Source organism: Typopeltis vanoorti, chromosome 1 (assembly GCF_054136105.1).
Source record: "Typopeltis vanoorti isolate ZY-2024b chromosome 1, IOZ_Tvanoo_1.0, whole genome shotgun sequence".
Taxonomy (NCBI): domain Eukaryota; kingdom Metazoa; phylum Arthropoda; class Arachnida; order Uropygi; family Thelyphonidae; genus Typopeltis; species Typopeltis vanoorti.
Window position 1 is genome coordinate 164492927 of NC_143549.1, and position 26368 is coordinate 164519294.

At 35.3% G+C, this 26368-nt stretch overlaps 1 protein-coding gene across 3 annotated transcripts in view; it reads left to right on the plus strand.

The window, feature by feature from the left end:
- Positions 1–26368, plus strand: part of LOC150110598 (protein slit-like) — a 225022-nt gene that overhangs the window by 174029 nt on the left and 24625 nt on the right. For all 3 annotated transcript variants that reach the window (XM_090395071.1, XM_090395078.1, XM_090395085.1), the window contains exons 16-26: positions 71–221; positions 2094–2168; positions 5374–5445; positions 5816–5887; positions 7680–7751; positions 9059–9222; positions 10317–10452; positions 14674–14742; positions 21264–21335; positions 21630–21701; positions 23263–23334. In XM_090395071.1, the coding sequence (XP_090251197.1) occupies positions 71–221; positions 2094–2168; positions 5374–5445; positions 5816–5887; positions 7680–7751; positions 9059–9222; positions 10317–10452; positions 14674–14742; positions 21264–21335; positions 21630–21701; positions 23263–23334 (1027 nt within the window). The remainder of the gene's footprint in view (positions 1–70; positions 222–2093; positions 2169–5373; positions 5446–5815; positions 5888–7679; positions 7752–9058; positions 9223–10316; positions 10453–14673; positions 14743–21263; positions 21336–21629; positions 21702–23262; positions 23335–26368) is intronic.

A 26368-nucleotide genomic window follows, 5' to 3' on the forward strand; every position in this document is an offset into this window, starting at 1 on the left:
AATGAATAAAGTGCTGATTTTAATCATTGCTTCCATCTCGAACAATTCCTTACATATTTCTGTATTACAGGTTCTGAGGTGTATCGCACTAAGTTGGCGGGCGAGTGTATAGTGGACAGAGAATGCCCCGAGCATTGTACTTGTGAAGCCACTGTGGTGGACTGTTCCAATCGTAGACTCAGGGAGATCCCGGCCAATATGCCTATGTTCACAACGGAACTGTAAGTACTTTGCACGTTAGAAGCATGCTATATTAGTCTGCTGTTTTATTTTTTTATCTGATGATTTTAATTGCTTCTGAACTACACTACAAACACTTGGTCATTTAGCTTCACAGAATTAACATAACAGATCTTACATTGGAACGGGTTATTGCATTTCCGTCCAGTCAGAAATCTATTGAAATTTCGAAAGCAATCTTGAACTGGAACACTTTCAATTCAATTGTTCTGCAGAAAGAAATAAAAAAATTTAAAAAAAGAGAAAGAATATAAAAAAAGAATCAAAGTTTCCTTTATGAAATCTTTTAGTGCCTATTTTACTTGGAATTGTCTGTGTGAGTGTCCAAAATGAACTTTCGGGCTATCTTTCACGTGATTTGAGAATTCGAAAATTAGTTTTTTTTTTCCTTTCTCAGTTAACGGAGGCTGGCTTTGTGAGTGAATCAACTAAAGCTATGAAACCAGTGTATTATATCTGTTAGGTGCGTGTGTTCTCTGGCTGGTTTGTTTGTTATGAGGAATAAAACAACTTAAATATACGGAAGGTATATTTATAAATCTCTTCCATCTCTGTTAGGAGACGGGCTAACTCATGTTCAGTTGAAAGATCAAAAAATCCTTCTCAGAAGCTCGTGTCCTAAACAGGATTAGAACCCCGATATTTTTTCTCAACCATGTGTGTTTGTGGGTGTGGTTGGTTGATTATCATTTAACCTCAATTATATGCGACTGATTCTGACACAAAGACTCCCTTACAACATGCCTTAACCACATCTCGGCCATCCTAGAAAATATTCAAATAAGCTCCCAGGAATGATCTCGACATAAAAATAAATAAATAAATCCTAAGTTTTAAGTTTAACTTATTATATTTTTACTAAGTTTATAAGTTGCTTTTTTATTTTTAAAAAAATTAAAAAATATTCGCAATAAAATAAAAATAATATAATATTCGCAATTTTAAGTAATTGCATTTAATTATTAAATGGTATCAACTTAGTTATCGCGATATAGGTTCTACATTAAAAAAAAAAAAGGAGAAACTTGGCAATCACTGATTCAACAGACATCCGCGCTTCAAACACTTCCTACATTCTGTTCAAGATATGTTTGCCATGCCATAGTGTTGATGACATAAAATAATTATTAATTAGTGTAGAAGCCAAGAGATCCGACCATGTTCCTGTGATTTGTGAGAACTGAGTGTGTCTGACAGTCCAAAGGTCATGGCAAGAATATCTTGAGCAGAACGCTATTATAACACAGACGTCGTGTAAAGCAGTTTGATTTATATTCGAGATTTTAAGAATGAATATTGGTACAGTGGCAGAGCCTTCTATAAAGTGATGAATGCTTTCTGTATTCAACAAACATCAATGGATAACATGCATTGTTGTTTGTTGATATAAAAGACGATGGTGTGAAATGAAGCCATACGTGAAAGAATAATTGAAAAACAGAAATTAGTAGGAAAGTGAGGTTTGGTAGCTTAATACCCTTCCTAGAAAGAATTTCCAGAAAAAAAAATTAAAAACTGCAAAGAGAAACTTCTTACCAAACGAAATCGCTAATAACCAGTATACAACCTTCGATCTCATGAAATCTCGCAATTCTCCGTCCCACAAGAGATTAGAGTCTTCCGAGATTTACTGAGTTTTTTCTAAAGTTGTCGTATCAAATCTCTTAGGCTGCTAACATGAAAGCATTCCTTGCATATTCATAGAGTGTTCGTGCCATGCAGGAATCCCATGTGTCCTGCGACTAAAAATAGTGGTTAAGATATCGTTTTACACAATTCCGCTACTAAAAAGTAGCATAAACATCTTGAGAGAAGCTCACGTGTTTCTTTCTTTCTTTTTTTTTCCTCTTCAGACGGTTGAACGATAACGTGATTACGAAGATAAAGAACAGCGGATTGTTCAAGCGGCTCTCCAACCTCAAGAGACTGTAAGTACATTATCCTCTTGTTGCCTTGGAAACCGGTCTTTGCCCGCTTTCGCGTAAACATTTTCAAGTACAACACTTTACGTCTTAATTGTTTTCTTATTATTAACGCTTTTACACGTGTATAATTCCATCACTTTGTAAACATCTTTCTTCCATTGTTTATTTTTTTTTTCATCTTTGTTTCACAGTGCTCGGATATTATTTCTTTACTTAATATTCTAATACTGAACTTTAGCTATAGCGAAACTGTGGATTAAAATCGAGACTGTCGCCATGTCTTTACATAGTAACTTAATCATTTATTACTTAATAATAAATATGAGCTACTCAATAGATTAAAGTGTTTAATTTGTAGAACTGACTCTGATAATTTTATTAAGGAGCATTGTAGTGCGACATTGTACATTGTCAAATTATCGAACTAATACAAACACAGCTGCAGTCAACTATTGCAAGACTTCACTGGCTTGTGACAAGCAATGCTGCTCTTTGGCATTTTATGGTAATCCCATTCACTAGATGTTTAACCTGGAGACCGCAAATGAGCAGAAAGATGAGAAGAAGGTTTAAACACCTCGAAATTATACTCTTTAGGAAATAAATGGGAACGAAGACCGTTCCAAAATACAGGAGCAATAAATGAAGATGCTAAATTTGTTCTGTGGCAGCTGTGAAGGGATGTTGATGTTGAATAGCTGCTAAACATGTTTTAACAGATTCAGAAGAGAATGGAATTTTGGGGTAATTATCGCTACCCGTTCTGATGAATAGTTTCCATGGAAATATTTTTAGAAAATGTAAACAGCAGAAACCAAACGTCTCTGTGAAAGAGACTCGAGTGAAATGGTGAGTGGTGGGCCATTAATCAATCTAATTATTCTCTTCTGTGCTAAGACAATTGTTTTGAGGATGCTCTTAGTGACAACACTCTAAATCTGAGAACAATATTCAATAGTTGGATGGATCTGTTATTTGTATGGAGTAAATGGCTGTTCGGACTTGAGTGTAATAGAAAACCTAATTTTCCAGAAGCTCAGGACGTGATATTTGTAATGCTATTATGCTCAGAGCAGTACAAGGTTAGAGTAATCCCAATAATAGAATACCTCATTTTGTCCAGATATTTAGGCGTTGTCAAAAGTAAGACAGGATGATAATGGTTTGTTCTTTCCTGTGAGAAATAAAACAGCATTGAATGAGTGAGGTTATCAGAATCCCATTGGTAAATGGTTTGGAGATAAGAATTTAACATTATAGAAGATGATACACAAGATTTGGTGATTCGTGTGTTAAGCAAAACTTGTCAAATGAGGACAACGTACTGTCAAAAGAAAAACTGGGTATTGCATTTGCAGTCAACTAGAGAAGATCATTCTTGTATTAGAAGGAAGGGAGCGCGTGAAGAATAAAAAAAAAAAAACTTGTGGAACACCGGCATTAGTTGCAAAGTTTGAGGATGAAGATTCATCCACCATCACGCGCAATATTTGTTCAGAGAGAAAACCGGAATCCCTAAAGTTTAGCAGAGTTTATAAGCTACACCATATGATTATTTAATAGGATATTGTGGGAAATGCCTTCGAGATATCAAGAGTAACCACTTCAGATTTCCCACATATGGCATTTGCTCAAAAATAATATAAGCAAGTAGGTTCCCTTGTTAATCGATAATGGCAGAATCCGTACTAACGATGGCTTATTAATTGTGAGATTCAAGTGACACAAGAGGAGTCAGAAACACAAACCTTCAATACAGTTGATGAAATATCATTAGATCCAGGAAGCTTTTTGGTATCTAGTTTGGACAAGACACTTCTGATCTCTCTCTCTCTGGAAAATCAAATGGACATCAAACATTGTGTATTTGAAATGGTAGGAGGACATTTATCCTGATCTCCTATGAAAGAATTCGGGATGAAAATTTTCTATCCAAAGAAACTCAAAACCGGGAGGTATTCTAGGATTGAAAAACTCTCTAACGTGATATATCAGAGCGAATACATGCACAGATACCACCTGGGGACGAAAATAGTCGGAGAGAATTTAACTGAGGAAAATGATGTGAATAATGTTTGAAGAAACTAAATTTGAGTCTCTTTTTGGAAAAGTATGCGTGTGGTGCTGCAGACTGGAGGTTGCAGTGAACATTGTTGAGATTGGAAATAAGACCACATATATATTATTGTTTATTATTATTATTCGTGACACCTCCAAGGAGTTCGAAGACTCATCGTGGGAGGACACCTGCTGTACAACTCTCCGTCTCCACCACTACACCGAACCTCTACTACCAATCATCTACATCAACGCCATCTACATATGTGAAGTGAATCTAAAAGGATTTAGCAGGTTTGCCTTTATCCACATGTAGTATATTTCTCTTTGCTTGCTTTTCATAGTTTGTTCTTAGTCGAATTGAAATTGAGAAAGACATGGATATCAATAATTGATTCCCCTACATGCCACTACTTGAACTCCCTCTAGGCACACCTATCAGAACGGTAGCGATATTATTCGCCGGCTGCACTGGAAACTTTCGAAAGCGTTACCATTAGGTTCGGTCCATTACGCTATCTAGTAGCCGGTCTGAGAAACATGCACATTTTAATTGTCTCGTTATTCAAACGGAATCTGGTTTGCCATTTTTGCATGATTATGACTCGACTAAAAGCAAGTTTTAATGCATTTTTGACTGTCTTATATAACGTTCCTTATGAAGCTTTATATTGGCGGTGTCTATCCGCTCAACTAAATATCAGCATTTGGTTTCACTTTTAAAAGTGAATTTAATTAAATTTAATGACAAAAGAAATTATTTTAAATAATGAACCAAAATTAGAATCTAAATATCTAAATTTTACGTATTGCTTTTAGTCGTGACTTTGGCTACGCTTTCAGGATCATATGCGTATAACTAGAAATCTTGAAATTTTCTTGGATATTTTCTAAAATAATTGTATTCCTTAAAGTAAGGACGATTTTCAGGACAAGTCTGCAATGAAATGATGGCTAGTCTTTCCTTCTTCTTCTTCTTCTTTGCTTTTCTTTTTTTTACCTCTCCTCTCGCCCATTTTTCTTTTTATTTCTCTGTATTCTCTCTCTCTCTGTTTCACTCCTCCTAGCATCATCCTCCTCTCTATCGCAACCATGACAAACATCGTGGAGTTCATTCCTCCAGGAATACTGAATATCTGTTCTGTTGCAGAGATCTTCGGAACAATGAAATTAGTGAAGTTGAGGATAACGCCTTCATCGGAGCTGTTCAACTTGGAGATCTGTAAGTATAAAGACATAACCCTTTTAACAAATAAATCTTTACGAATAATAATCTTTGTAATTTCATTTCATTGCGAGATATTTAAATGCTACTTTAATTCATCTTATTATTCATCTTTCAATTTTTATAAACCATGAAGGCTATTTTTTGCAGATAAAGAAAGATTATAACCAGAAGAAACGTAACAGTCAAATAATAGTTGTTTTAAGGGAATTAAGATTCATTATTGCACATTTTATTATCTAATCGAATTATTTATTTAAAAGAAGGTAACTTTGCGTCATTAATTTCCTTTTCCTTTATTTTACTATCAACTTGGTATGTTTTCAACCATACTCACAATATGTAATTCGATATTTTCTTTATTTAGAATTCTCACCGAAAACAAACTTAAAGAAATCAGGCCAAAGATGTTTGCTGGATTAGGAAACTTGAAAACTCTGTAAGTAAATCCCTCTTGAAACAGTTGCACCAATATTGATCGTTAATTGTCTTTTATTAACCTTTAATCATCACCTGTCTACCAAAAATCTCTTTGTGTTCTCAATGGTTTGTTCTTTCCCATTGCAGAATGCTACGTACTAACCAACTAACGTGCATTCCCAATGATACGTTTAGTGGACTGCGCTCAGTTCAATTACTGTGAGTTCGTTTCGTCTTCTTGTCACTATAAGTATAACACCTGGACAAAGTATTAGGATCCATATGCCTGAAGTTAGAAAAGGAACATTAAATTTCATTTTTTGGTGGAGTGGATTTAGATTGATTCGAATAGTCGAGAAGGATGGATTTAGATCTTAATATTCGAATTTAAAATTCGAACTTTGAAATTCGGTGCTTGTTGAAAGTGTAAAATGCTGTTGTCATGATATCCGAATTGTATCTCAACTCGCTTTTTGTATCCCTGATTTGTTCCATCCATCCATCCTTTGCATCCTCAATAAGTTAGTTTCATGTCGTGATTCGTACCCAATAAGCTTACTTGTCTACCCTGATTCGTTTCCAATAAATTTGTGTTATCTGCCGTTTCTACAGTTCGGTTCAAGAGCTTTGCACAGCCATCATGGAGTTTTTTCAGCCTTTTCTCTTGACCATGGTTAATATAAGGTAATCGTACAATTCCATGAGAAGCCAATGAAGGTCTCCTACCGGAATGAGCGAAGTGCATTCCCCATATTCTTCCTTAATAGGTTAAAGTTTACCGTTCTGTAAGTATGGATCCAAATAATTCGTTCAGGTAGATTAAATTAAGTAGACAAACAGACAAATACGTTATTTATTTGTAATCTAAAACAATACTTCATACACATTTCTTAATTTAATTGAATATTTCGTCAAGAAATGTTAACTCTTTACTAATAGCTGTGATAGTTTTCGTTCCAGTTACTGACTTCTCAAATACCCATGTTTAAATTCAAATTTTTGTTGTGTGCATTGAGAATTTGTCAGCGTACAAAAGTCTCCAAGCACACAATGAAAATTCATTCTGAAAACACAAACTCTTTTTGTGTAATTCCTTAAATAACAACATACAATTACCGCCCTGTTTTTTATCAGATGTTCTTATTGTAATGGGGTGAAACATTTATTGTTTAAAGATACTAAACGACTGATTTATTTAAGTTATACAAACAATATAAAGTAAAAGATTTGTGTATAACAATTCCCCGCAGACTACATGGCATAAAATTATTGGCAAATCGAAATTCGTTTTATGTTGTCCTGCATTATTTCAGTTTTTAATCACAGATCATGAGAAGATTTGCGATCAGGACAGTTTTTAATCTCATATCAGGACTCCACTCCTGTTTGGAGTTTTTGTAAAGATGAATTTTCTGTAAATAGATATCTCTTCGGATATTTTAGGCGTGAAGAGTCCTGCACAGATTCATCGGTTGCTTGTTGAATATACAGATGGCATTAAGCTTTTATTAGCTAGCTAACAAATGCATAACAAATTCTGATTTATGATTTTTGCTCTGTCCACAACGCTGATAACTACACAATATACTTCTATAAAATAGTAGAATCAGCTAATAAGAATGTGATTATGAAAGTGAGGTACCGTCGTCTTTTAGTTAGGGATAAATTACAAGTTTTTGAAAGGTATTATTCCCGCAGAGAAATTATAAAAACATGAAATAAAGTATGCTAAGCAACTGGCCTTTTGATGTTTAATGCTTGGATATTGAGGATGAAATGTGTTTTTCAATGGGTTTTCTATTTGATTTTAGATCGGTGTACGATAACAAAGTCACTTGCATTATGGAAGGGGCATTTGAACCCATGACATCCCTCACAACGCTGTAAGTAAAATTGCTTTTTTTATTATTATCGTTAGCAAATCGCAATTAGAAAAAAAAAGGCATAAAGTTATTTTTTTGCTTTCTTCTCTTCCTCTAGAAGAGAAGAAACAGAAAAGCGTAATTACTTGAAGCTGTGCTAGATGAGTAAATATAGCTCAATAATATTGCTTATCTGTTTTCTATTACAAGCTTTTATTTCCAATCATACAAGTTGAAATGCTTCAAGTAATTATGCTTTTCCGTTTCAAAATTAAATGAATATTTCGATGTTTTTTCCATGTTTAATCTTAAAAAAAGGTAACAAAACATTACAAAGAAATAGAAATTTTAAAAAGGAAATTAATGATTAAAAGAAAAACAATAAAAAGAAAAAAAAATGACCGCACTCAATTGATATTCCAAAGCAAACTGCCTAACTTATCCCAATCTGTAAGTACAAGTCGATTTTCTCTTTATCCTCTATTTAGTTTAACTTTAAAATTGTTGTGCAGCTCATTCGTGACTAAAGATTAAACTATAATAAAGCATGATACTTTAAACATGCCTTTTTCAAAAGTTTCACGCTTTGTTTACAGGTATTACAGTTTTTTTCAGCTTTAAATCTAGCTGTATTCTTTCTGAAACATGTTGATTAGTACTCAGTGTAACATGTTAATTATCCCTGTTGTCGGTCGGTGAGATCTGTCTAGTTGCGATCTACTTTGTTTGTGAATATTCAAGCACAAAAAAAAAAAAAAAAGTAGGCGAGGCCGTTCAAGCCCTATCTAACTTATGGAGACTGAGTGGGTAGTTCAATCTCCACTGGTAGCCAATCATAGATAGCTGGCCCAAGGCTATCACTAATTAATCGGCACGCAGTGAAGAAGACGATAATAAATGCCGCCATCTCGTGGTCCCTAACCCTAATACAATATATTTTTTAATGTCTGAAAATCGTGTGGGTTCGACGGCCGATTTTCTTAAGTTTACAGGACCAGAAATCCGAGTTTCCGGAGAAAAAACCCACTTGCCCGTGCCAGAGATCGACTAACTCGGAAACCGGTCGAAAAAAGGCTTAGATTCCTCCAGTCGGCTACAAGACTCGAATTTATAAGTTTTTCTTCGTACGGTCAAGCGTCGTAGAGTGCAAACGCCACTTCTACTGAGCTACACAGGCTCACTATTCGCTATTCCCAAATATAATCCTGAATATATTTAGAAATAAATAAATGGCTTCATTGATTTTATAGTTTTGTAGATTAAAGATATATATCTACATATCCTCTGTCACAGTTTTTTTTTTTTAATTGTTGTCTTTTTTCTCCCAGAAACATAATGGCCAATCCCTTGAGATGTAACTGTCATCTTCGATGGCTTTCAGAATGGCTTAAAAAAAAGAGTGTGGTTACGGGAAATCCTCGATGTCACTCTCCTACTTCCTTGAAAGACATTCCCATTCAAGATGTTGAATCCAAGGACTTCAAGTGCGAAGGTAATGAGATGGATCTTTGTTTGTTTCCCTATGATGTTGCAAAAAGTTTAAAATATACATGTTGTTCGCATAGAGCTGGTCTCAGCTCACATCCACGTGTAAAATGGATGTGCGTTGCGGAAACATAGACCATGATTTTTTCATAAAGATGTAAAAAAATCAAAATCCTTGTAAGTGTCCCTGTAAAGAAATTTTCACTGCCCGATTCCGTTTACAGTTCTGTTTACATCTTTCATTTAAACCCCAACTGGCCATAACGTCTATAGACGTCCAGCTAAATCTGGATACGATTATGTAACACCTATTGAATAACATGGATAAGAAGTGCAATTTTTTCTCACTATTTCATCCATTTCAACCAGTAGGAAGGTTAATGCCGAAATATTGCTTAAACAACAACAGTGATATTTTGCCCGGCAGTGTAGTATATTTATGCTAGCGGTTTCTCACATAAATATTAGCCAACCATTAGTGTCATATAAATATTATTGAAAATTAAATAGGGGTTAGATAAAGAGGATTTTAGATATCCGTGATTTATGTTCCGAGCACTGCTTGATCTATTACATTGGAAATCGTTTGATAAAAACATACCGCTGTAACCAACTGTATCTACATGCCAACTAATGGAGAACTCTTTTATTACGCCCATAAACACAAGATAACGTTTTGTATAGCTAAGGGCAAACGGCTGTTTCTGTAACTCCATTACTGTTATCTACAGAGGTAAAAGAAGCCATTACTGGACAGATTCCCTTTCATTTTTTTTTAAACCATGGCCAAAGGCGTGTACGAAATACTCAGGCTTGCGTGCAAATAATCCTCATTAAGGGGCTATTGAAGGTGTTAGCAGCGCACTCCATTGTATCTGCTGCATCTTATGGATGTTTTATTGTCGTTTCATCATGGCCACAGTCGGGTTGTGGAATGTGCACCTTCGATGGCCTCTCGAGTTCTCGGACTGGCCCGTTATTAGATAATGTTTTAATAGTAGCAGTGTTTGATAGATGGAGCTTAATTAGCTGTAAGAATAGCGCTGAATGACACCGAACACAACTCTTGTCATTCTGTACTTATTTCCACCCTCTTTTCAGAACACGAATTGCATGGGGGTTGCAATGCCGAGTTACCTTGCCCTCCAGGATGTGTTTGTACCGGAACGGTGGTCCATTGTAGTCGGAAAAAGCTGAAAGCGGTTTCTAAAGCCATTCCAAGTGCTACGACTGAGTTGTAAGTATTATTGTATATCTGATTTATCCAATCTTTTGACAACTACAGTTTTCAATTGAGAATTTCAGTTTTCTCCGGAACACACTTTGATTTCACCAAATATACAGCAAATAAATGAAATTTAGATATTGGCTAATTATTTATTAAATTAGTTAAGAGTTCTTTTGATTCAAACTGACATTTTTTCATAAGACAGAATCACATTTGCATTTCAACCAGATTATAGTGCAAAACTGAAACTGTAAAGCACCACTAATATTCTAGCGAGCGCCCTCTGGAGCCTGGAAATAGAAACAGTCTTGAACGTTGGGTCTTGTTGGAGTTATACTGCTTAGGAATACAACAGTGCTTCATAGCTGTCGAGAAAAAAAATTCAGATAATTTTATTGTTTCTGACCTCATAGTGTTCTGATGAACTGGACTGAATCCAGCGAATCAGTTGAATTAATTAATACTTCGATTATATTGCCATTATGAATTACTGTTAAAATCACTACGTTTTATGAATCCCATGAAAGGCTCTAAATTTACCATGCTGTAAACCTACAGTATTATAAATGATGGTGGGTTAAGCGTAAACAGAAAACCTTGCGCTCTAGAAATCAAATATATCACTCCTTCAAGAGACCTTAGATCTTTAATAATCAGGATTGATGGTTTTACACAGTCAACGAAAAACTGTCTGTCATTTTTCACAGACATCTGTGCCACAGCGGCATTCGAATCCAGCCAGTTATAGAGCGGAAACCTCATCCAGTCGACCAACCAGTTCGGCTACATACATAGCAGACAACAACAAAACCTCTCCACTAAAAGTCATTTTTCATAATCATTTCCAACACCACTATTATTCTGCTATCAAATACAGTATGCTTGCGATGAACAACTCATGACTCCTCCACAAACAAATTTAATTTCTTGAGGTGTGAGAGGTTGCCTAGGTATTTTAGCGGTTTTGTTATATAAACGAAGTCGTGGAGAGTTCGTATGGCTTGAAGGAAGAAGAGTAACGTCATGTCCTCTATGATTAAAATGGCAAGCGTATCTTGAACAGACACCAGTGAAATACTCGTATGTGCTTGTTGGGCTCCCCATTATTTTAATTTCAATATGCTGAGACTTGAATTATTCCATAATCATGTACGTGTGTGGTCTGAAAAGTTCTCGGCCTCAACCATAAATGGCAACACTATCGACAAGATTTTTTTTCTAGGTTGGTACATCTGTCATAAGCATCGATGTGAAATCGATGTCGCCTCACTGAGGAGACCTCAAAAAAAAAAGTTGAAACCGGTCTGGGTAGTGACTCCACCCATAATGTATTGCAGTATACATCTCTTAGTGAGATGTGCTTTACATTATGGAAAATACTAAGAATAGTGATCAGAGCTTTATCCACCTTTACAATGAGTTGCCCTGGTGTTGCACCACCTTTAGACTTGAACTACGTTCAGGCGCAAACTTAACTGCTTGCTTACTTAGGATTAGGAGTAAAATAACCAAGTTTATAAAATTACTTGGTAAGCCTAATATACATTACCCAAGGTAAAAAAAACTTATATATATATATATATATATATATATATATATATATATATATATATATATATATATACCATCCAATATGGTATTGGATGACCAGCGAGTCAAATTGCTTGAAATTTCTGAGACTATAGGCATTTCAAAAGAACGTGTAGGATATATTTTGCATGAAGAATTGCAAATGAAAAAGCTTTGCGCAACATGGGTGCCGCGCTTGCTCACAGCAGATCAAAAACGCACTTGCATGAAAATCTCTGAACAGTGCTTGGAGGGTTTTAACAAGAATAAAACTGATTTTATGCGTCGATTTATTACTATGGATGAGACTTGCATTCACCATTACACACCAGAATCAAAACAGTAGTCAAAACAGTGGACAGAAACCAGTTGTTCAGCGCTAAAGAAGACAAAGTTGGTTCCATCAGCAGGAAAGGTCATGGTTTTGGGATGCTAAAGGCATTTTGTTTATTAATTATCTTGAAAAGGGTAAAACAATAACTGCGGAATATTATTCCGATCTTTTAACCATACTAGACGAAGAAATTCGTTAGAAAATACCCGGTTTGCAAAAGAAAAAAATCATCTTTCATCAGGACAATGCACCTGCCAGAAAGGTATTTTAGCAATGAGAAAATTAAGGGATCTGCAATATGAATTGTTGGAGCATCCACCAATATTCCCCAGGTTTGGCTCCCTCTGACTTCTTTCTCTTCCCAAAACTAAATCTCTTCCTCGCTGGTCAGCGTTTTTCTTCGAATCAAAAGGTGATTGCAGCTGTAGAGGGATATTTTGAAGATCTTACTGAGAACCACTACATGGACTGGATAATGACACTGGTATTATAAATGTATTAGTCTTAAGGGAGATTATGTTGAAAAATAAAAATAATTTTGAAATTATAAGTTGGTTTTTAAATTGTTAGGCCGAGAACTTTTCAGACCACCTACGTACGTGACAGCGATGTTTCTTTTATGAAATGTAGTGGAAAGTTTTTCATATTTCGTATAAGAAATCACACAAACTATAAAGTTGGTCAGTTAAATACTGAAATCGGCAAGAAACTGACCTCTGTTTATTTCATCAATAGATCTTAACTTGCTCTCTCTCTCTCTCTCTCTCTCTCTCTCTCTCTCTCTCTCTCTCTCTCACTGTGAAACATTTAACTTAATTGCAAGCAGTTCTTAAAAATGACAAAGACGGTTGTTCCTGTAGAAGTAAAGTGGCACTCTCGAAGAAAACGTGCGTTTCACTGCAAGTCGTATCTGCTACTGCCAAGCGTTTTCTGTTCGATTCAAACTTACGTCAGAAACATGCAGACCGCGCGTTCACACTTGCACGGGAAGCACTTTTAGGAGTGCGAGAAAAAGGAAACATCGCATTCATTCTTGCAAAACAGAAGAAATAAAATCAGCATACTGGAAGTGTCCTCAGTCCTATAATCTTGTGGATTTTAACTACGTTCTGCTACAATTTTTCTATATGATCAAAACAGGCATTAAATCATTAATTGTAAATTCTTATTTAGAAAAAAAAATTTTTTTTTTAATAATAAAGAGAAACACAACTTTATTTGATTTAAACTTAAGATAATCTTGAAAAACTGAAAAACAAAAATGCGTTATTTAAACAATTGCTGATATGCTAACCGCTCGGCAATCATGCAGGCCTAGTTGGCTGAGTTGTTAGAATATCTACTCTTCAGCCAAGAGGTTGTGGGATAGAATCCCGGCATGGATGTTTGTGAATGTCTTAAACTTTTTGTGGAAAGGGAATCTGCGACCCTACCACCTCTTCTAGCAAAAGGCTTCACTCCCCAAACCCAATGTGGAATGGGAGTGACCACAAGGCATCGAAATGAAGTCACATGTGGATAACTAACTATTGCTATTAAACTAATTAATGTGATCAATTTAAAGAAAAAAAACATAATGTTACATCTCAGGATAAAAAAAAAGTTTTTACTTTTATTTTCATCCCCTTACAGATTACAAACTATCCAACAGTTAAATTTTAAGACTCCTTTCCATATTCACATTCTTATTTGTGGGGGAATAGACCTCCTCAATCTCAGCAACAGAAACTTAATAAAATGTCTAATTCGTATTTACATTTCAAAACAGGTCTTAAATCTTTTTTTATTAAATGGAAAATTATTTCTGAAAAATCACAGAAAACCTTTATAAATATAACGTGTTAGGGATGAAAGCGTAGAGTAATGAAAAAAATTAATACTTTTTAAAAAGCAAAATTTGAAGTGAAATTTTCACTTTTTCCATGCCACAAACGATCGATACATGAATAAGCGAACGTTTGGTTAGTTTTCAAGGTGAAAATAGGAAGACCTGCAAAAATTCCACATTTTTAAATAAGTACTTAAAGCAGAAATTATCCAATTAGGTTTGACTTACCAGCAGACTATAAAAAACCCGTTAATACTTCTGATGTGACCGTCATCCACCAGTTGAGAATCCTGCCTTGCAGTTTATACAAGAATCACCACACTTTTATAACTGCAGTAGAAATATCAGTGGTGTATTAGAAATATCTAGTTAAATAAACACACCGAGTTGCACTACGTAGCCCCAAGAAATACCAACTAAAATTTGTCGTTTTATAGTTTCTACTCAACTAAAAAATATTCCCGGATGAGATTAATTCATAAATGTTTCTTTCATGCAGGTATCTGGATGTGAATGACATTGCAGAAATACCCCGAGAGATCAACACAGCTAAGGATTTACAACGTCTGTAAGTATCTTTGTGAGCATGCGTGTTTCATTTTAATTCTGAATTTTTTATGAAGGAAAAGTTGCAAACCTATAGTACATTAGTACCATCAGGGGGCTGAGATATCTTTTAAAATTTATTTTATGTTATTTATTTATGTTATTCTTTTGTATTGTTTGTCTAATTTGGAAACTCTGCTCCAATAAATGATGCGGTGGTCACACACCGTGCGATGAAATTCATCTCCTACCTAAAGACAATCACAAACATCCAGGTCCAAGGCGGGATTCGAAATACCAGTAATACGAAATGCTAACCGCTCAGCCATCCAGACTATCGAATAGAAGAGCTGTTACATGTTTTAATAAGAGTTTCTCTTCCTCCTAAATTCCTTCTTCCATAATTCCTTTAAGAAAAGTGTGCCAGTTTGAAGAATGATTCTGTGATTGTTAAACGAGACTTTATAATCAATCTAGCAGAATAAACTAATGCTATTTGTGGTATTAATTGTTGGAACCTGAGGGTTTCCAACCTATCTCCAAACTGAATCAGTAGTCACTGACTGAAGATGCCCTGTCACATATATAACAATTAAGGTCGGTATTGACAACAGTCCAATGTCGAAAAACAGAAACGCTATCCACTCGACCGTGTTTCAAATATGTTTTCCTATCCATATCCCACATATTTCAAATCCAACTGGGACTGGATTGGGACGGTTGAATTACAGCCGAAGCAAACTATGAGGCTAGTGCACTGAGTAAACTACATGTGTTCTTCTGGCCGGTTTACCTAAGTAGTTCTTTCACGTAAGGAAAAAAAACTGCTATCCCTTATGAGGATACTTTGCATCATGACGGAATTAGAACCCAGGTATTTCCAACCAAAGAGCATTGTCAACTGAGGATATCTTTAAGAGATAGGTGATGTTCATCGTCCACAAGAATGCCCACCTGCTTACGAATGGGGGGAGGGTTCTAGAAAATTCTGATAAACACCTAGAACAAAATTATATTAAAGCAACTGATACAACCACACGAAAGAACTTACGAGTGTATAAGAATATAAGAACATAAGTTACCTTCATAACTTTGCTACTAGTGTGTTTTTTCTTGTGGTTATATCCGTTGCTTTAATATCATTTTTGTTCCAGGTGTTTATTAGGACTTTCCTGACCGCCCACGTATACTACTGTATTAACTTGAAAGAGATCAAATTACCCTTGTAGATCAAACATATGTTTGATCTACAAGGGTTCCCGAATTTATCTAACCTTAAAGCGGTCCGCGATACTATAGGTTTACAACTTGTGACTGGTGATATTCTTATAAAACAAACTAGAAAGTCACGTTCATGATTGGCCAAATTACTGCATAATCTTTCACTGATTTCACACCCCAAGGATGCATTTTTATTAGAAACTTACTACTGTTCACACATAATAGTTCCACTATTTAAAGTCCGCCGATGCTGTAAATAGGTTATAAACGTGAAAAGGCTTTGCTATTTAGCTGAAATCTTGAAATTGAGTTTAAGAGGTCGATAACTTACTGAAGGCAAGTATCAGAATTTTGCATTACAGAAGTGTGTGTTGATGGCATATTGAATTTACTTATGATAGTGTAACTATTTCGCTATATAATAAATTAAGATAATTGATGGCATGATTTTACGTTCCCATAGCAACGATAGGTTCTGTTTGCTCACAGTTGTTAGTAATCCCTGCATTACTATTGTCGCAATAGTCCAAAAAGATGCCGCTAGTTTATTTATTTTTTCTTTAACTGTCTGCCAAATGCAAATAAATAAATTATGTACCCAATTACATAATTAATTTTTCTTATATCGACTCTGAATAAAGAATAAAAAAAAACTTTGAATAAAGTGCCCCAGACCTTTATCCATAGCAAAAGTCCATCTTTTCCCTAAGAAAAGAACAGACATGTTGATAAACATAAGATAGATAAGTGTAGTCGTAGCAATCAAACTTTTTCATAGCTACAAAAATTAAAACAGCTTTTAGGTGGGAGAAACCATTCTAGTTTTGTATCCCTGAATGTTTGGTAACGTACTGATGGTAGGTAACGGGAAACGAATATACCATTGCTCAGCTGGTTCTCTTTCGCTACAAGATCTTTCTAACGCCATCACGGTTTGCTCTGTTCTGTAACTTTCCCCAACAATTCATAACTTTTGTCCCTGTTTTTAGCTCTCTTTCATGGTTGCTTGAACATCCCATGGGCACGACCTTCATGTTTAGCTATCTTTAATGGAGGCTTCATTTAGGAAATAAGAAAAGGTCACTCAATAACAAATGTCACTATTAAGGGAGATGGGCGATTATGGCATTCGCGTGTTTTATCGTGCACGAACAGCAGCAAGATATTCATTACAAGAGTTACAAGATTTTTCCATTGTCACGAGCAATTTCTTTTGTTATGGAGAGTTTTTTTTTTTTTTTTGAAAGAGATCAGTGTAGTAGTGTTGATTTATTCTGTACTTTTACCATCGCTAATTCACGATAAATAAACTTCATCTGAGGTTTATTATTTACTCGACTAATAATCAATTTCTTATATCTAACAGAAAATTATAGTATTTAAAAAAGTGAACACAGATATTTTCAGTAATTTGTGAACGGAGTAAACCATTGTACATGTCAGACTTCTACTACTGTACAAATATCGAGCGTAGATGAAATTTAAAAAAAAAATATTAATTGAGGGTAAAGTACTTCTCGGTTACAAATGCCTTCATAGGATCATCTATGAAGGCATTTGTAACCGAGAAGTACTTTACCCCGAGGTTGTGCTCAGAATATTTAAATCTAAAAACTGAGCTGGCTGGGGAAGGGGGAAGGATTCTTAAGTGCAATATATTCTTCGAATCACTTCAGGTGTACTAAATGAAAATTGTCGTCATTGACTCGTTTATGGACTGTCCTATTCATCCCTATATTTTCAAGAATGATGATGGGAGTAATCCTTTTTTTTTTTTTCGTACATATCATTTCATGTGAACTTTTGTTGGCAAAATTTTCAGGCAGTCCTCAAATTTATGGAAAATCTTGACCAATATTTGAGTGTTCATGAAAATCTTTGGAAAACGAAAAAAATATACCCATTGCTTTCTTGAAAAAGAGGCCTACATTGTTCTTTATCTTCCGTTTCTCAGAAACCAAAAAATAAAAACTAGTAAATAAAATAAAATAAAAAAAGTAACCAGCTAAAACCCTCCCATATTAGTTTTTAAAAAATTATAATACATAAAGTTTTCTTTGCCATGAAATATTTGTAATTACTTCATAAACTTTAATAAGTTTTTTTCACAAATCATTCCCTAATATTAATTTTTGGTTACTTTTAAATCTTAATTTTATGAAATTCAGAAGTGCAAAATGCTGAGTTTCAAGTTTACCAGTAAATATGGTTCTTACAAACAATTATTGTCTTTTTTTGCAATTATCGAAAATAATTGCATCATTCCAATTCTTTATTTACTTTTGTCCTGGACAGAAATCCTGTTCAGGAGTAAAATATTCATCCCTGAATATTTATTTTTTCTTCTTAAAAAAACATTGACTCCGTTCAAGATGCAGGAAGAATACAGTACTTCATGCTGGCTATATATTTACATATGACTAGAATGCGTGTGCTGGGTGGCCAAGTGAAAATTCTACGATTATTGTATAGTTAATCAATAATTATTCTTACATTTACTGAGTTTGAATCCCACTGTGAGCATGGTTGCTTGAATATGTCTTTAGGCTTCAAATATCTTTACTTTTCAACTGAAGTTAACAATGATATAATTGCAATATCGTCAGGAAAAAGGGGACAAGCACTTAATGGTCCCTTCGGACTGAAGGAAAGCGTGTCGTGATTATGGATTTACAATCCACATCCAATCACGATATGTATTGAATTTACGCCACTGAAAGCCAAACATAATAATGTTTGCTGAGTTGCACACTGAGCTATCTTTGCATTAGGAACACCCACCTAATAACGCGTTGGTCACTCCACCTCTCTGTGCAATCACTGCTCGCAGACGCCTAGCAACAGATTACACATCCTCCACATGTAACTCGACCCATGTCCGCTGCAGCAACTCTGTCAGTTCACTCTCATTCCTTGGAGGAGGATCAGCAGTTCTCAAATCCCGTTCTAAGCACACATGTTCAGTTGGGTTACAGTCAGGGGAGTTTGGGGACCAAGGCAATGTAGTGAATTCATTGTCGTGTTCCTCCAACCACTCAGTATTGTACGAGCCCGAAGAAAAGGTGCGTTGTCCTGTTGAAATATGGCACTGTGGTCAGGGTAGAGATATGGATGGAGATGGTCGGCTAACAGATCCTTTAGTACTCAGTGTTTGTAGGATGATAACCAACGGACCTACGGCATGCCAGAAAAAGCTCCCCAGACCATAACACTACCTCTACCGGCCAGTTAAACCCCAATTGTTCACCCAGGCAATAGAGATTCATGCTGTTTACGCCAATGCGAACCCGCATCAGCATGGTGCAGCAGGAAATAGGACATGATGGTCACTCCAGACTGTCTTCTACCATCTGGCAAGGGTCTACTGCCGACGTTCCTTGGCCCATGCTAGGCGTTGTTTGCAATGCCATCATCATGGGTACTCTTGTTGGTCTCCGCTGTGGAATCCCGGGTTAAGCAAGGTACGGCGCATGGTGCATGTGGAAAAGGGCCGAACTACCCCACTGTTGTACTGGTGGGTGAACTGTGTGATTGTTGCACGTCGTTGCTAAGATACTAGTTTGCTGGATGTGTGTTCATGGTTAATCTAGTCCTTGTACACCCTTGGTACAATAGTACTGGAGTAATCAACAAGCGCAGCTGTTTCCGAAATACTGGCACCCGTCCTCCGGGCCCTCGTGGTCAAATTGACTTACGTCGCCACGTTTTCCCATTACTGGAAAACGTTTACTGATTACGTACAGAGGATAGGTTTTCCCATTTAAAGTAGCCGCACTGATATTGCGCTAATATGTAAATCGGGGGAGGGGGTCCTAATACAAAGCTAACTCAGTGTAGAGGTACATTTAGAATTGCCGATTATTTTCATTAGTTCACCCTCTAGGGCTTTTAATTAGAGAATTACAACAGGAGTGAATGCTGGTCTTGAAATTCACGCTTGCTTTTGTTATCATTCAGGGAGTGAGAGATGTGATTGAAGTCTGATTAGTGGAATAATGAACACTGACCATTTAAAACTATATATTTAGAAATTTATGTACATTTAATCATACAAATTCAACATTTATTTTACAAATGATATTCTATATTTTTTCAATTTAGCTACTTGAATACAAATTCTACCCTACGGTTCTTCTCTATGAACTGGTCAATAACATCGTCATAAAAAGTTGATTGTAACTTAATTTTCCCAAGCATCACGCACACTTGTAAAGGCTGGCTGAAGCTCACTGGCTAGAGCTACTTTTACTGCGTATGGCCTGTGTTTAAGCAACAGAGTGAGACGACGGGAAATGGCTATGCGCGCGTATGAAATCACAGGGCTGCTGCCAGCACCTGGAAGCTCCTACAACTGAGCAAGCCAAAGTAGCTTTGACTAGACGAGCAAGCATCGGCCTTCGATACACAACGCAAAGCTCAATTATTGCCGCGAAAGCTTAAGACGTCTTCTATCTACAAAAATAAAAGCCTAAGTGGAATGCTTATAAATGCATGCATTTATTAACAAATAAATGGTACTTCTTTCTCAATTAACATAGCAAGCATGGAGAATTCGCCCCTGAATTTTCTTGCTTATCCCAATAGGTAGATGCATTGGCGGAAATACTTGGACTGCTTTTTCAAATACCAGGATAACGGGATGCTCAACCGATAATTAGTATTTTGTTTTTAAGTTATTAATAACTGCAATGACTAGAAATTCCTTAAAGGCTAAACCTGGATAACACGTTAGTAATCGGTATGTGTGCCATAATCGACATAATTACAAAAGCAGTGAAACGAAAACACCAAAACTGGCGTAAGTCCACTTCCTCTTTTGAAATGTTCTTTATACATTCTTTATGTTGCGATTAAAATAAGAAATAAGATTATAAATGCGCATACAAGAAAAATAAAAATTAACGATTCGCCGACTGACGATTTGATTAAGTACCGTTGTCGCCTGCGGCAAAAAACTAGATCTGATACAAAACGTTTCTCGGAAACGAATCTTTCTGTTCTTGCCGCTATATTTCTTTCTTTCTATAGTTGAAGATTTTACCTCAGATAACTAACGCAGAGATTATCGCGACTGTACTCTGTAATTATAGATTCCATTAACTTGGCTTTCAATTAATTAGTTGTTTTTGTTTGTAACATTGCACTTTCTTAACCATGAAAGTTAAGTAGAATTTTAATCATGTGAGATTGTAGAATGCGATAAAATTTAATTCTAGTTAATTTAATATCATAACTGGATATATTTCTTATTTTTTAAAAATCTGAGCAAATGAATTCTTTCGTAATTTCATCTTGAACTGCCTTACCGTTTATCATTCATAGAGACCTGAGCAACAATCAGATCACCATCCTGGCCAACAATATCTTCATCAACTTGACTAAACTTTCGACACTGTAAGTAATTTGATAATTTCCATTCTTATATGATATTAAAAAATATTTCAGAAACTTATATTTATCTTGCACGATGAAAAAGAGATTGACGTATTAAAAATTTTAAATTTTAAAATAAAGGGAGGTGTGCCTCTTCCAGCACTGTTTTCCTTGTTAGAGAAACAGATGGCAACAAGAAAAAAACACGTCTCCCATTCATTCTTTTCCTACATTCTTGTAACGTGGTTCTAAATTTAGATGCTGCCTGAAACGTAACAGACAAATATACAACTGTTTATTACTTTCTCCTTGCAGGATACTGAGCTACAACAAACTACAGTGCATACAAGTGGACAGCTTAAGAGGCCTGAAATCCTTAAGGATATTGTAAGTAATTATTCTCCTTTTTTTTTATTTAATAATCTAATGTACTGTTAACTGTCTAAGTAGTAATCACGAATGTTTGTGAAAGCATCGGATAGAGCTGTAAGTCATAGTAGGATGTTAAAAAGATTGCTTATAATAACTGAAGACCATCATAATTTCTCGGAATCCCCCAGAGGTGTGTACATCATAGAAAGGGCTAAATCACTTCTGTAATGGGTGTCTACGAGTTTATAATTTAGAGCGTTATAACACTTACACGGAGTGGGATTAACACTTGATTTATTTGACCTTTACTGCAAAGAAGTTATTCTACGTACCCCATAATTAGCGTAAGTTTGGCCTCCTCTGTAGAGGGGGTAGAGACCTTGTCAGAAATCGTTCTGATTCTCATTTCGTAATGTCGATTACTAAAGGTCGATTATTTATCTGTTTTATTTGTTCATTCCTAAAGATGACTACTATTTCTTAAAGTTACTTTTGAAGCATATAAGATCGAGAAAATGCTTAAGGTACAGATCGACTTTTGTATCCCCCACATCTTCTCCTCCCCTGCTTTACACACGCGTTTCGTCTCCATTTTGACGAAACGTCAGTAATGCTCGACACTATTGAATAATAATAAAAAAAAAAACAATGGATGAGCGCTGAAAACAGATTTCTTAAGTACAATCTCTCTAATTCTAATCTGTAACCTCTGAATACGTAAGCAAAGGGTATAAGAATAGTAACCTTTGCTTACGTATTCAGACGTTACAGATTAGAATTAGAGAGATTGTACTTAAGAAATCTGTAGCTCAGGATTTAAGCAAGACGCATTTAGGAATGCTGTGGTTCCTGAGCTACAACTTTTAAGAGTATTCAGTAAATTTCAGGAGGTTTAATGGATTTTGAGAGATCGTTGTAATGACATGAGGACCCTGAGCTGTATATTTTCTGGCTTGTGTGTAATCCGTCCATGGATTTAAGTTATTCCACCAGAGCGAGCTCCATTCTAAATGAATTTTAAATTCCCTCGCTAAAATTCAGAATAAACTTATTATCTCGCTTGGGTTTTCGTCCAGAAAAAAAAAAGTATCGGTGACAGAATTTTTGGCCTTATTTTAAGACAGCCTAATTTATCCAGTATCATATGGATGCAGGAAGGATTTTTTTACCACACACACACACACACACACACACACACACACACACACACACACACACACACACACACACACACACACACACACACACACACACACACACACACACACACACACCATGGAATGGTGTGTGTGTGTGTTCATGCATTCAACTTAAACGACAGACTAGAAGGCAGAAATCCAAACACACGTCTTTCGTGCTTTGCACAAAAGACGTTGACATTATAAGCAAACATTGACTCTCATAATTATCAAAATATAGTAAGTCCTGCACTTGGTTGTATCATCGTAGGTTGATATCTTTACATGGCTATTGCATTACATTACATTACTCAAGTTTACTTGGGTTTTAGTATTTTTATATATTCTACTTATGATGTAATAAATTCTTTAAATAAATTCAGACTTCTCTATTCCAGATCACTGCAGGGGAATGACATCTCCATGATACCGGATGGAGCTTTCAGAGAACTCGTTTCAATCACCCATATGTAGGTATTACAAATTAAATTAATTAAAACAGTATGTCCTACTCATTATTAATCTGTGACTACTATTTCACTGTTTCTGATTTTCTTGATTTATAAATTAATTTGAAATCAGGTCTTTCAATCGAAATGAGTTGTCTAGTTTCATAGGAATTGCCTGGGTTTTTCTTCCCATAAATTAGATTTTACAGAAAAAATACATCGACTGACATAGCGGATTAGGAAAATACAGTTTATCTTCCAAAACAGCTTACAAAAAAATTCAAATTAGCTGTAATAGGCCATTAGGCTTAACACGTAAAAGAAAGATGGAATATCTTTAATATAACTTTTTCAATAATTAGTGAGCTTTTTTTTTCAAATTTTCACGAAATTTATTATTGTATACTCCGTTAGAAAAATATGAAGCTATACATATTCAACAAGAGGTGAGCTGCAGGGATGTAGACTTTTGTCAACATCACGTTTCTCTTCCTGTTTGCCAATGATCCAAATAAACATAACGACTGGCTGGGTAGTAAAACCGCCTAAAATATATTACAATAAGATACAGTATGTGAATCCTATTCAGGAATCACGTCTCTTAGGAACTAATGTGCAGAAAGTTGCCAAAGCTTCTAAAGACATACTTGGCAATCTCACTCTATCCCAACTTTTTGTTCCGATCTTAATGTAATGTTTTAATTGCTTTAGCTTGGTAGGCTACAACTGTGAAAAATCGAACGTAGAACTCATACAGTTTCAGACAATAATGCTTAGCTCGTGACATGATGGTAGTTTTGTACTGCTCTCTCTCTCCCTGAAATCTAATCTTCAAACTCATTGGTGACCATCAGCTCAATTATAAACTACAGATTTCTCAGAGGATTTACTTTATTATACATAATATAATCTCAGAGTTTATATTATTTTAATTATATAAAATTAAAATAATAATATCAGACAAGTAGTAACCTGTAAATTGCAACTAACCTTCTGCTTTCCGGTGCAAGTACTACTTATATGGGCTCACTTTTATATATGAGATCTTTAATGAAATATCACTTTTTATACGTAGTAGATAAGGCATTTGGGGAATAAATATAGTCGAAATCAATTGAATAACATGATCTGTAGTAGTTTATTTTCTCTCCCTTTTCACCCCCGTCCATTTTTATTCGGTTGTAATAAAAACCTTAAGAGGGGCACAAGCAACAAGATCAGTCGGATGAATCAGATGAAATTTAAGAGCTGTAGATGTAGTTGTAATAGAAGCATGTTTGCAATCTTTAGAACAAGTATGTTTCAAGTTTAGTCGAAAGCATAAGCTATCTGAGGAAAGTGGGAGAAGAAGACAAGGACACTCTTTGGTTGCCTTTTTTTTTCTTTCACTATTTTCAGACTCTATAGTTCTTTTATTGATTGAAATTAATACTTCCATGTTGGCAGCCTGTATTCTTATGAACTCCTCCGTCGAATAAAAGTGGCTAACTATTCAATTAAAATGGAAATTACAAGAGGTCGAATTGTCCTATTGATTTTTGAGATAAGAGTAGTCAATGTCTGGCTAGAGTTAAGAGTGTTACTCTATGACCCTTGATAAGTTAATCATATATGCATGAAATTCTATCGTTTATATAGAAAAAAAACTTATTATGTGCTTATTTATTATTATGTTGTGTGTATGTGCGTGTTTTGTTTAGACTAGAACTGAAGATTGACATGTAACTTAGGAATATACCTGTATATTTTAAAAGGAAATAAGCTTAGTGACTTCACAACACGACATTCTGAACAAGAATCATTCTCTCAGACTAAGACTGTATACGATCTCATACAATATGATTTAAACAATATTTAACTAAATATTATAATAAATGTTTTCATTTATTTCGAGTGTTATGTTTGAAATATCATTCTCCCCATTTGATTATGGACATATTCTTTATTTGTATTTATACTCTTCTACAAAAGCAGTTTAAAAAAACACTGGTAATGCTTATAAAATTGAAGGCAACGCCCAGTTTCTTTAGTATCTTTTGTAGGATTATTTTTTAAAAAATCTAGCCTTTCATGTTCTGAAACAGAGTATCCGTAACAACAGTCTCTTTCAGTGAAGTATTTATAGTAGGTTAAAATGCCTCTCATGACCACAGAAATTTAATATTTTTCCTACTTGTAAAGTCTCCAAATAATCCGGATAGACAACAAATTGGGTTATGTTGCACATAGTTGATTTTTGGTGATTCTAAAACAGCCAATGTATATTTTTCTGCTTCGTGTTTTCTATGATAAACTCAAACAAAGAGCGCTGCTCCAAAAGAACAGACTTCGACGGATATCTCTAAACTGGTCTGGCCGCCTCTCATGAATTTTTAGTTCGTCTCCAAGGGATATGAAAGATAAAAGAAAATTCATTGTATTACAACGGTTTCTTGTTCGGAACGTTTTTGTAGTGTTTCCCTGAATGCATTCAGCAAATCCCGGCAGAGTAGGATTTGCTGAGTTCTTTCCTTGAAAATCCTAGAACAATAACAAGCGTATGCACTTATCTATGATTTATGGAATTCGTTCAATCTTCTGTCTTCTTTTTTGTTTGCTGGTCATCAGCTCTTCTGTTGGCATTTCCGTTAGCTAAACAGTATTTGACTCAGAGGTCTGTGTGAATCCCACCGACTTCATAAAAACGTGGCATTGCAGAATGCTAATCCCTTCACTTTCTTTTTAAGATATGTCAGCAGTAGAAACTCGAAGTGCTTGTTTCATAAATGATCACTCTAACAGGTTGTGCTTCATACAACACTTTTCCCAGCCATTTGTAATGTTTGTTCAATGTTGCATTTCACTAGAAAGCTGCTGTGGTTGAGTTTAAATGAAAATAAATAGTTCTCTCAAAACATCCCTAAAAAATTTCAGCAAAATAAAATGGCATTTGCTTAGTTTGGCAATGGGAGTTTCGTGGGAGATGATTTTAAAATACTGCGCCTTGTAGAAACAATATTTCACATACGTAACAAATTTCTTTTAATAAAATTATGATATATAGTAGGAATCTATC